Source organism: Solea solea, chromosome 6 (genome assembly GCF_958295425.1).
Source record: "Solea solea chromosome 6, fSolSol10.1, whole genome shotgun sequence".
Taxonomy (NCBI): domain Eukaryota; kingdom Metazoa; phylum Chordata; class Actinopteri; order Pleuronectiformes; family Soleidae; genus Solea; species Solea solea.
The window spans coordinates 16,739,254-16,752,154 of record NC_081139.1 but is presented as its reverse complement, the minus strand read 5'-3'; the positions used below and the strand labels follow the sequence as shown (position 1 = coordinate 16,752,154).

The following is a 12,901-nucleotide window of genomic DNA, read 5'->3' as shown; positions in this document are numbered from 1 at the left end:
AGTGCATTACCCTGTAGTGGAATATTTTCTAATTAATACTCAGCTTTGTTTACAGAGGCTTTGATTTAATTAAGTGATGACGAAGAGAGTCGGATTAGCTGTTAATTGATTTAATTATCCATTTTGTTTGTCTCAGGCATGATTCCAGCCGAGCTGCAGCAACTGTGGAAGGAGGTGACAAATGCTCACGTGAAAGAGGAGCACAACAACAACCACAGCAGCAGCAACAACAATGGCCACCGGGGCCTTGACCTGTCTTCCCCGGCAACGCCAAAGAACCCTCTTCTCAACCATCACGCCTCCACCAATGGCCAATACATGAGTCACAAGAGAGAAGGGTGAGTCTCTCTGTCTGTAAGACGTTTAAGATTGCTTTTGTTCTTTAAATTTTATTTTCATTTGCATGTGTCTTACATGCGATGCATGTGTCAATATGGACTCATAAGGTCAAATTCATCACAGCTAATGTCATCACGCGAGACGTTTTCCTGTTACTTTGTCAACTATGTCGGAGAAACAAACCACACTGTCGTGTTTGTGTCAAGAAAACAGGGGGCCACTTATTTTTACTTCAGTGTTTTCACTGGGCCTCAGTCGATGGGACACATGTTTTGCACAAATTCTTAACTACATTATTTTTCGTTCAGGCCAACACACTTCTCTGTGGGATTAGGAAAAAATGTGCATGCAGATGAAATGGGATCACCATAGTCTTCATGAGGAGGTCAATGGCCTGACCCCCTCATGCTATTGTTTCACTGGAAGTGCAGCTGTGACTGAAGTATCAGCGTCCTTTCAAAAAGAAAAAAAAAGAAAAAAAAAAAAAAACATTTCTTTGTATGCTGGGAACTTGTTGGCATGAAGAATTAACCTGTCAGCTCAGGAGAAAAAAATAACAACAGTGCTGAAAACAAAACAAACACTGGGTGTAACATATTTTCGTTATGAATCATGTATGGAAGGCAGCTACGTGTGTGTCTTTTAGGAAAGAATTAATTTGGCATCTTACATGTTTGCTTGTTTTCTTGCACCAAAGCCTGATCTTTGAACTGCGAGTGAGGAGCCTCCAGGCACGATGAGCTCACTGCATAACATCTGACTTGTGTTCTAGTGATCAAAACCTACGCATCATTATGAAAGCAATGCAGATGAGAACATGTAAGGAACAGTACGGCAGGCAGACGTTTGTAGGTGAAGAGGAGCTGGTATGTGAGGGGAGAGGATCTGAGTGACACTGAGAGGAAATACTATGATCCATTGAGGGAGACATACAAATGGAAAGCGGCTATTTCTTTTCAAGTGGTGTTGTCAGATTCAAATGGATTGATGACATACCACCTGTACAGACTTATCCTCTTCACTTTTACCTTCCAGCAAATAGTTACACACACACACACACACACACACACGCACACACACACACACACTCTGCAGAAAAAAAAATGGTATTAGTTGCTCCTACAGTTGACAGTATCCACCGGCTTGCGTTTCTTCAGCCAACATCTGGCTGAAATTCATATTTTGGTGCAGCTGGAGACAAATTGGAGGGGAGGATATCAATTCACTCACTACATCACACATTGTCGCAAGCGGGCAAACAAGGTGAGCATCAACGGCATTACAAGGCGAGAAAGCAGGCTCAGCCAGAGACACCGGATAAGACGAAGCCCAAGAGTCGGCAGCCCCTCCGCCTCGTGCTGACTGTCAGAAATTAAAGAGGATGTCAACAGCAGTTTAACACAAGCTTAAGAGAAGAAAGTGGTCTCCGACTGAATATCCCCACAGTACCTAGGTCTGTCAGAAAAACAAAAATCCAAGCAGAGGATTCTCGTCCACCCCTTCTGCTCAGGGAAGTCATGGATTATATACCGCAGTCACTATGAACAGATGACTGATACAGAATGAGCACAAACACCCTTTATTAAACACTTGAATGAGATGAATTTAGATCCACACAAGCAATAATCCTTTCTTGTGATAATTTTGGAAAAATTTAAATTGCACAACTATCAAGAGCATTATTGCTCTCTTTTGAAGATGCATACTCAATTCTAATCAAATTCCATGGGAAGAAAAAGGAAATATTATTAAGTATGATTATTCTAAGCAAAGCTCTGAGAAAATGTCTGTGTTATAATCCAGGGATTTGAATAATCAGGTTGAAGATAATGGGCTGGGCTGGCCCGGGCATAAATAGAGAGCATCCACTCATCCTTCTAGTGCTGAACTTAATGAACTTTTAATTGATGCGGTTTTGCAAGTCCTTTTGTCATGCAACAGAAACAAGCCTCTCTGCTGATGGGCCTGTTTTCCCGACTGGCTTGAGATTGGTTTACAGCAGGCCCTAAGTACCATGTAGTTAGTTTCATGTGTCATATAAAATCTGCCCAGGCACAACGACGCCTGCAACTAAAACCTTAAGTGCATCCACAGGAATCACTCACCGGCTTTGCACTTCCGTCTTAAGGAAGGAGGAGAAATTCAATCACTGCCGGCTTGACACACTGAAGACGAGGCATGTGTTCCTGCTTTTAGTTGTCTCAAAGAACACTTTGCCAGGCAAGCTGGGATTTGTGTTTGTCTGAGTAACATCTCTGATATGACCAGGGCCTGAGTCACTCAATCCGTCAGTGCCCGCCGTTTTCCCCAGCCCACAAACTGCGATGCACAGATAGAGATATACCCCAGTGAGCCAGGTCATCTTTACTCAATGATTTGCTTATTTAAATGAAATGTGCCTGATCTGTATCTGACACAAATTCCCAATGTAGTGCTGCATCAGCTTTGTGAGGGGGAGCATCCTCACAAAAGCGCTTGGCCCACTTTACTTCCCAACAACCATCAGTAACCACAGCTTGGGGACTGTAACACAGCAATCTGTTAAAGAGATAAATAATCAGATTTGGCACAGCACTCCCATCGCTTTCTTTTGCCTTTCATTTGTCTTACACCAGGAAAAAAAAGATAATTAAATCATTTACAGTATGGCGTGCAGTGGCACAGAAGGCGCGAGGAAAGCATCGAGCATAGAGTCCGGAGAGTTTAAAAGAGGGGAGGGGGTGTGTGTGGATGGAGGGAGGAGGGGAAGAACACCAGGGAATGGGCTAAAATCAGTACCAACAATGAGGGAGGGTGTTGTGGCTGCATTCATACACTGTGGCCAGATTCTGACCCAGCTTGGTGGACATCAATCTTCCCACGTTTGCTGATAGATTGAGTCCATCAGCCCACACTGCCATAGATCATGACTTGTTTATGGCCCAAAGCATCTCATCAAAAGAAGTGAACTAGAAAACAACTGGCTACCAGCTGTCGGAGGCATCCCTGTGTGCAGTTTCCTCCCCCACCCGTCGACGCATAAACACAGAGCAACACCTGAAAGGTTTGCGCAGTCTCTGTTCGCATCTATAAGCACTTTAATGTCCTCTCTCCTCTCAAGGAAGCTGATGACACGGTTTTCCTTATTGCTGTTACAAGATCATTAGAGTGTTCTTCCCCCGGGCTGCCTGACAATAATAACATCCTGACGGACATGTCGTGGATGCTAGTCAAATTTAGTACAATGCAGGGAGCTGCTGAGCTTTTTCTTCCTCTCGTGAACATATTCTCAAATGGGAGAAAACCCCACGAATCCTACACCTGTCTCCTATTACACTAATGTCGCTCATTTGGTGTAAATTCTGTCATTTACTACTGTTTAGCCATCCACCATTTAAAAAGGCTCCTCTGCTGCCAGCCCCCTCACCACACTTAGTGCTCACTGATTCCCAGTGCACTCCACATTTCACTATCTTATTAATACAGAATTAACCAACAAGCCAGCTCACATAAAATTAAAAAAAGGATCACTTTAGATTAAATACCAGCATTACCTTCACCAGTTCACACACTTCCTTGTTAAAAACTCATTATTATAGGTCTTGTGCTGTCTATTTATTAGCTGTATCAAAACAGAGGTCTTAATATGAATACATAATTCATAATTGAATAAAAAAAAATCTGACTTTAAAGGAGGAAAGGGGGAAAAAAAGCCGCTAACCACATTCATGAATGCTTGACTGCCTCCTAATTGCGGTGCAATTATCACATGTTATGAACAATGTGAACTCTTAAGCAAGTAATTAAAACACAAGGAAACCTGTGACGACCTTTGAAATTCCCTGTTTGAGGTACAGCTTTGCTAACATGGATACAAATGAGATTTTAATCTGAACATCAACTTGCTTAATCCTGCAAAATTGGCTCACCATGCTCAGATTAGTTTTTTTTTCTTTTACTCACTTGTTTTCACATGCATTCTTAAATCCCAGCAGATAAATGATTGGCTCAGCAAAGCAATATTTTATTGTTTGAGTATTCCTTTTTCAAAGGCCCTTAAGTAGTGGTATTAGACATGATCTCTTATTGGATCTATGTATATGAATGAGACCTTAGCAGCTGGAGTTACTCCCACATGACAACACAAATAGTTTGTGGTGTAATGAATCTCCCTATTCAGCCTTGTGTCTCAGAGAGCAGGGCTCATGCTGGAAGAGTAGCAGCAGCAGCAGCAGCAGCAGCGGCGCTGCGCTCACGAGTCACCAGAAGCACAGGTGGTAGCGATATAGGCCAGTCCCCCAGGCTCTTGTAGCTGAAAGTTGTGTGTCTTGTACAGTGCCTTGTGTCCATATGGCTGCCTGTCTCGCTCTCTCAGCAGACACTGCCTGCACATGGGCTCCTTCCCCTCCACGCTGTTTGTGGTTAGCTGTGGTTGCACGCCTCCCTCCATATGGAAGATATTGTAAGGTTTGTTTTTCAGAGATGTTCCTGCTATTTGACTGATTGTACGAAGCCAGACGCTCCCCGTGGAGGCATGCTCGTCAGCCCCTGGTGACATGGATCGGTCAGTAGATAAATTAAGACCAGGCAGAGGTGTTTATGGGGTGTTTGTGCACAGTGTGAAAGTGGAGTTTTGTGTCATGGTGCAGACTTGCTCCAGGTGGGCTCTGCAACATGATGCAGTGGGCAGCGACTGAGGGAGCCCCCTCTCAGGCTTGATCAAAGGGAACTGCAACATGGCAGAGCGATACTAAATAATTACATATTGATTTGGTTGTGCTTTCACAGTGTGATTCTCCTGTTTGACGAGAAAAAGAAAGAGGAGGACACACGGGTGAAATGATTCCACACAGACTGAGGCTCAAAGATTAGGGAGAAGTCAACGTTTTAGAGCGGGAACAGAACGGGGCTAACTTGGGCGTCAGCTATATCTCTTGCCAAGTGTGTCCAAATCCCCACCCTGCTAGGTGGCAGGTAGAGACCCCCTTTCATCTTGTTAGTCATTTTTCCGTTGACCTATTGTGTCACAGACCAAAACAACTTTAGTGGCATGTTGGTACCACATCAAGCACCATTCCAAGTCTTTCTAAAAGCTGATAACTAAATTCACTCTCCTTGTCTGTCCAAAAATGTGCAGGTCTGGATTTTGTCATGTATGTTTTCTCACTTTAGTGGTCTACTTCCGGGTTATGCCTTTTTCTCTTAATTCCATGTCAAATCCCACAAGTTGGGAATTGTGGGATATGCACAGAGATCATAGGCGAGTTTGTAGATCCAGTTAAATGTATGCATGCATGCAGTAGTAATTCACTTCCCAAACAGCAATTTTTTTTAATCAATTCTCACATCATGTAAAAATACTTCCTTTTTCTGTGAATTTCTCTTTCAGATCCACGTTAGAAGAGCCTTCTCACAACAGCCACCCTCTCTACGGTCATGGTGTTTGCAAATGGCCTGGATGTGAAGCCGTGTTTGATGATTTCCATTCATTCCTCAAGTAAGTTAAAGCCACAGTCAGAAGTGTCTGTGTGTGGGTGTGTGTGTGTATTCCCCAGCACTGGGTCATTTACAACAGCTCAGAGGCACTACAGGTGCAGCTGCTTGTTTTTGCTGAGTGTTGGTGCCTTGGGTCGCTGCTCTCTTGACAAGGGTACTGTGTGGTGGGGGTCTCCCTCTGAGAACGGCATGGGCCTCTAATTCCTCTGATAAGTGTCCCATAGTGACTAGGGCCATTTTTCCCAAACAAACAACGATAGGATGTTTGTCTGTGGCAGCCCACCCTTAGGGTGCGCCGCATGTTTGCCCTTGTAAACGGACAGGAGTGTGCGTGTGATTGTCTTGCTCAGCTTTACACTTGTTGTCTGTTTGTTCTCTGTCTGTTTTGCATCACGCCGTCCTTCTTTGCTCTTTGGTTTGTTTCTTTGTTTTCTGGTTTACACTATAAGCACAGTGTTAATTGTAACCATGTAAACAACACTGAGCGCTGCAGCCAAGTCAGCATCAACTGCTGTGTGGCACTGTGAACAGTGTAACACGCTTGACTCTGTCCAGCTTGACACGGGCCTTTGTTGTGAGCCACGAGTCCCTGGCTGATTCAGAACTGAGGTTTACCAATCAAGCCGGTGTGCAGTGCACTGTGCGTAATCCAACACATAACAGCGCCAACATCTGCATCGTGGCAGACGATCAATGGCTCACTGTCACCCCAGATTAGTCGCACTCTAAACAAGATATGACACAATTCCATTATGGTAAAACAAGCATTCAGCGAACACAGACGCAGGAGGAAAAGGTGCTCTCTTGCAGGCTGCTGAAAGTTTTGTCTGCGTTTCTCAACATTTTAAGCCGTCTTTTGATGGTGTTTGTACAGTTATGTCCGTTCCCACTGAGCATGTTTTTCATCGGAAGACTTTATCACACCAGAATGCACAATACACTTTCTGTTCAAGACAAAAAAAAAAGAGAGACTCACTCATTTTGATTTTCATTAAATAAACATCCTGTGACATTGAGTTATTAAACAACATATTAAACACACACTAACATATTTCAGGTTTGGGAGTGACCCTTAAATCCATCACTATTTATTGTATGCTGACATTGCCTCACCCTTTGTTTATAGAATTGAGGGGAATTAAATTCAGTTCGCCTGGTAGAGCTCGGTCTGAAAAAAGTCTCCAAGTGCACTCTGCTATGTTTTTACAAGTGTTTTTATCATGGCAACATCTTGTTTACTTTAGTTGCCTGCTCAAACTGCTTGGAACATGTTAAGAAAACATTTGGGGAGAGTCTCCACAAAGCTGCCTTTGTTTAGCAGCAGGCAAGAGTGCGAGCAGCTCACCAAGGTGTTAACTCTCAAACCCTTAAGCACTTCCACATGAAATACAGCAACTGATACTGCGGGCCTCCAAAAAGAATCAAAAATAAAAACAAAGAATACATCAGCCATTTTAATGCTCGACAAAAAAGTCTCCAAAGGTTTGGGGAAATATTGAAAATATAAGTGAAGTGTGTGTGTGTGTGTAGTCAGCAGAACAGAGTGTACCGGGAGAAAGAAAGGTGAGGAGGACTCTAACGTCAACCAGATTTCAGCTCCACACGCCAACATTAACAGCTAACATGGGACTGAAATGTTGTTTTAAACTGTGTGTGTATTTATTCTATCTTTTAAGGAAAACATTACATACCTACACACACTATCTTGATAAATCCAAAGCACCGACTCGCTGTTCCTGTTTTTGAGCTTCAGTGTTCAGAAGGGTGTGGTTGGGTTCACGGCAGAGCTTGGTGTTTTTTATGGGGGTCAAGTCCATCTCCTCAGTGTCCAGTCAGAGGTCAGAGCCAGTGAAACACTGCAGTGCCCTCTAGTGCTGCACAGTCCGCCTGCTGAGACCATAAAGACTCACAGTATCTCTCACACCTCCTCGCAAGGTGGTATTTGTTCTGTGAGTTACGGAGTCATGTAAACCACACAATAATACACAAGTAAGCCCAATGTAAAATAATGTAAAATTAAAAAAAAGGTGAGGTTAGGGTGCTTAAAAACAAATGGAATCAGTAATTATATCGGAAAATCATTATATGTATACATATATATATATATTTTTTTAAACATCAGGTTTCAATGCATTTTAAATGTTAAGTGTAAAGATGTGTGCATTTAATTTAAAATTCCACTCAGGAATGAGAAAGATAAACCTTCCTTAGAGACAGCCTTAAGCTTTGGGTCCAGTATTTGTAATTAGAAATTGTAAAGAGAGGAGGGGGAGGAAGAAAGATGGAAGACAAACTAACTGATATGTAAAAAACCGACTGTTACACAAATGTCTTTTTAACTTGTTTTATTGTGGCAATTTATATTAGGGGCTGTCATTCTGCCAGAGAGCTTTTAAAAGTGGCTTCATTTGAAGTCCAGAAAGTGACACATGCCAGCGTTCATAGTCTCCCTCGATGTCAATTCCCCCGTATCCCCTGCTCCCGTGTCCAGACACTCCTCTCAAGGCTGCATTAGGGCCATTTGAATATTTCATTTCCTATTAATTATGCACTGTGACTCTCCATGTCATTAGAAGAAATAAAGTGGAATGTAACAAAGGATGAAAAGAAGCAGGGCACATGTCTCCTATGAACAGAGAAATTCCAAAGCTGCTCACGTAGGCCACCCTTCATTGAAAATTCACTCTGTGCCAGTTAAATTGAAGCTGAAACGTCTTTACCTATTATTTTCTTCTTTGAAATTTAGTAAGATGTCCTGAAATGTTTACCAGTTTCATTTTCCAAGGTACTTAATTAAATAGCCATTTATTTGACTCAAACAAATGGACGGCTCAGAGAACTCTGAATTGATTTCAGCTAAAAAGGTTATTGTCCACAGCTGCTTTAAATATGCCATTTTAATTTCTTTTTCGCCACAATAATTAACATCAAGGCAGGGAATGTATATTGCAGTGATTTTGAAAAATGTGTTACCGGAATACAAAAGATCTGAAGGGGTAGAGGAGACCGCGGTTCCATAAAGATTTAAATCATTCACCTCAAGGTTGAGGAAAAAAAAAAAATGCCGTTTGCTGAAGAGAAACTTTCACATTTCAGGAAGAGCATCATCAATTTTCCCCTCTTTTCACATGTGTCTATTTTCTGAGGTTATGTAGGGTTTTCCACGCACAAATGTGTTGTCTGTGCATACAGCAGTGGCGTGAAATTTATTGGGCTATCATAACACCAGCACTGCCACCGTGCATTCACAGGCCGACTCTGGCTATTTTTGATTTGCAGTAAATGACAGAAAAAGTGCATTTGAAAAGGCAGACGCGTTACGTGCCTCTCCCCCATCTGCCGGCGCCAGCCTGGTGACAGTGACCTACATGGTCACCAAAGATGTGATATAATTTATGATATATATAATATATTGGATCCATTAGCGAGCATAATGAAGTAGTGAAATGAAAGGGTATTTGTGAAATCAGTTCAAACATCCTGCTCGGATTATGATTAAATGATTAATGAAATGCCCCTGCATAAGCATTTTCAAACAGTAATTCATGCGGCGACTGATAAAATTCCTCCAATCATATTTCCTTCACTTGTGAACCTTATCTCCACCATTTTATATAAATCACAGAGGAAAAAAAAATAAGAACCTGTCCGCTGAACAGCGAGCTACTTATTTAGATTAGTTATAAATGTACAGGAAAAGAGAACATCTTCCCCGTATAAAATAATCACGCATAATTATATCCATAATTCAAGTTTGTGACAGATCCCATCTCGTCGCCCTGTTGTCCTCCATGTTTGGTCTGGCTTTATGGCCTTAATTTTGAAATATCAACAGGGGGAAAAAAAAGGAAAAAAAAAAATCATCCAAAAAGGTTAAATGCAGTGAGGCAGGTGGAGTAGAAATGGCATCAGGGAAGTTGTGCATAATTTAGCAAAGGAGTCCATCCTGAAATTCTTCAATCATCCTTCTTATCTCCGAGCTGTAGTTGAAGCAGACATGACTGTCATGAAATATTAAGTGTCATTCTTAAAGTAAAATAAGTGTTTCCTCCGCTTGTGCAGAAGCTGTAATGTTTATCATGCTGAAACTCTGCTTCGTACTGACCTCAACGATACAACACACTCTCTGTTCACCGTGCTGTGCTCAATTACCAGGTTGGCGACAACCTGGTAATAAAGGGCGACATCATTCGACTGTTTGTTTCTAACATCTTAAATGGCTGCAGAAGGTGAAAGTCAAATTAACATCAGTTTTTTTGTGTATTTTTCCAGGCATCTTAACAATGAGCACGCCCTGGATGACAGGAGCACGGCCCAGTGTCGGGTGCAAATGCAGGTCGTACAACAGCTGGAGCTGCAGGTATTGTCTCTGCGTTTGTTTTGGCCCAAAAATATTTATGTGTCGTCTTCTCCTGACACTTCCTCAGTGTCTGGCCGAAACCCCTCCCTGTCCGTCTCATATCAAAACATGAGGTCACCCATGGAAGGGGAGGGAGCAGAGCCAAATCTTTTTTTTACATTTGCAAGTAACCACTCATTAAAAATGTGTTAAATATGCAGCCAGGGAAAGATATATGAAGGACCCAGGGCTAAGTAGAGAAGATAATTACATTTTGAATTTTACTGGGTTTTCAAGTTATTTATGACTTTTAACTATTTGGCACCAACAATAAAACACTTGGTGAAATGACTCGGCACAGTGAATTAAAGGAACAGAAAGGTTATTGTAGCCCACTACACAAAACTGTTGATGCAGTAATCAGTAGTTTTATTATTTTGTCCCTCTTGATTGGTCTTGAATGGTCTTTTTTTTCTGCGAGAGAAAAAAATATGCACGTGTATGCATTAAGAATGCACTTTGGAAAAAAAGGTTCACTGTCATTCCATTAAGGAGGCTTTATTATGGCCACTGAGTCATATGTGTGTCTGTGTGTGTGTGACGGCAGGGGATTAAACGGTGAACATGACCGTTAATGCTAATGTACGTCTGCACTTATTTATTCGAATTACAGTGGAAAATAAAACCTGCCGTCCCATGAAAGTGTGTTTTTTATTAATTAGTGGCTGCTACATTTGCAAAGCAAAAACAGGACAGATTAAATGTTTCCCACATTTCAGGCTGTATTCACTTGTGGTTTTACGTATGAGCCACATAATAGTGAAAAAAACAAAAAACCTGACTGATAGTGAGTATAAAACAATTATGGTTTGCAGAATGTTAACCAGAAACCAGTTTTTCAAACATGGCACCATCACCAACATCCTGTTATTTCTTCTTTGGAGGTGTTTTATCCACAGGGATGGAGCAAAGGTTTATCAGAGACAGACTTCCTCTGCATGCAGCCTATCAACATAATTTAAGCTGGCAGCTAACACAGCGCAGATTTTAGATAGGTAGAAAGAGCCGGGGCTTGTTATTGCCAATGCAAAGCACTGGGCACTGTAACCTTGAATTGCAGACAGAAAGTAGATGGCCTGAAGTGCAGAGTTGTTAATCTGCTTCCAAAAATTATTTCTTTTTTTTTCCAGAAACAAATAATTAGACAATCCCAAGAGTAAAAAAATCAATTTGTTTAGACAGACACACAGATGTCTTCACTGCAAAGATTTATGAAATTAATTAATAATAAAGTCGCAATTTGTTTCCTTCTTTTTTACTCTCAGTTCATTAAAACCTTCACATATTCTCTTTCCTCATTACAGCTAGCAAAAGACAAAGAGCGTCTGCAAGCCATGATGACACACCTTCATGTCAAGTCCACGGAGCCCAAAGCCACGCCACAGCCGGTGAGCAGCAACCCTGTCATCTCTCTGTCTCTCTCTCTCTCTCTACCTCATGTCCTTCCCCCATCCTTTTGTTTGTCTTAATTGGCACACGTGTATTCATTAATCCCTTCCTCCATCTTCTTATTTATCTGCTAAATAAAAACAGCTGTTCTCTTGAGGGAGGCAGTAAATATTGTTTGGACCACATCTGCTGACATCCAAGATTCAATTTGGTGTCTGTGATGAACTGGATGCTCACTTTGTAACAGCCCCCACATCAGCTTTACACCACCAGTGTCTGTTCAGGCAAGAAAAGATGAGAAAACACCAGAAAAGGAGGGATCACGATGTGTGATAGCAGACATTATGTTTTAATAAATTGAGGAAGTTCCTCTCCTGCAAGCAAAAGATAACATAAATTATAATGCCTACCAATTCTTGTGCTTTCTATTAAATAAAAGAAAATCTAACAATACGACTAATGAAAGCAATGGATGTACACATTAGCACATAGGGGCTAAACCTGTTATTAACTGAATAGAATGTGAATAGAAATTGCCTTCTGATTGATAAATTGCTCTATAGGTGATCGTGGCTCCTGCTAATTTTGGTTTTAATAAATATTAAGTATCATGACGGATGTTTGAAATAGTTTTTTTTAATATATAAAGTTCACCAGCTTTTATCTTGAAGTAGCAGGTATAATCAATTCTAAACAAGGGCTAATGATAGAGATAAAAAACAATATTAATGCAGTGCACTTCTCAGTTTTAGATTAAATATTATTTAAATGACATTACTGTTAAATTATCACATTTGTTAAAGAATAAACTAAGGCAGTTTTGTAGAAATTAAAATTATGCTGGCTGTGAAGGAAAAAAAAAAAAAGGCTGTGTTGAATGTGATTTTTCTGGTGATTCACCAAAACGCCCGAGAAGTGGAAAACTGAGCTCTTTAATAAATGTAACAGCAAATCAATTTGTTATCTTTGTTACATATTCCAAGTATTGTGCTTATCACTCCTAATATATGCCATGCCGTAAAGCTCTCTGCTTAATTCTTTTCCTATGGGGCGAGGGCTTAACATATGGCGTTTAAGTGTCTGCACTACATTGTCATGTTTAAGAAGGGGCCTCACCGCCATATTTCAGTTGGTATGACAGTTCATTCACAGAGCCAAACGTGTAAAGATCACTTCACTGCAGGGTGTGAATCCGAAATCGCGCACGCAGACGCACAGCACAGTGATCATGCAGGAGTCTGTCCCTCAACACTGAGTGCGGCTTGGATCATTTATTTACAGTCGGCGCGGTGGCTATTG

The 12,901-nt window shown here is 41.4% G+C and overlaps 1 protein-coding gene across 15 annotated transcripts in view; it reads left to right on the top strand.

Annotated features, from left to right (window-relative positions):
• foxp1b (forkhead box P1b) overlaps positions 1-12,901 on the top strand; it is a 170,880-nt gene that overhangs the window by 145,517 nt on the left and 12,462 nt on the right. For all 15 annotated transcript variants that reach the window (XM_058630825.1, XM_058630827.1, XM_058630832.1 and 12 more), the window contains 4 exons: positions 137-338; positions 5,708-5,815; positions 10,087-10,174; positions 11,518-11,601. In XM_058630825.1, the coding sequence (XP_058486808.1) occupies positions 137-338; positions 5,708-5,815; positions 10,087-10,174; positions 11,518-11,601 (482 nt within the window). The remainder of the gene's footprint in view (positions 1-136; positions 339-5,707; positions 5,816-10,086; positions 10,175-11,517; positions 11,602-12,901) is intronic.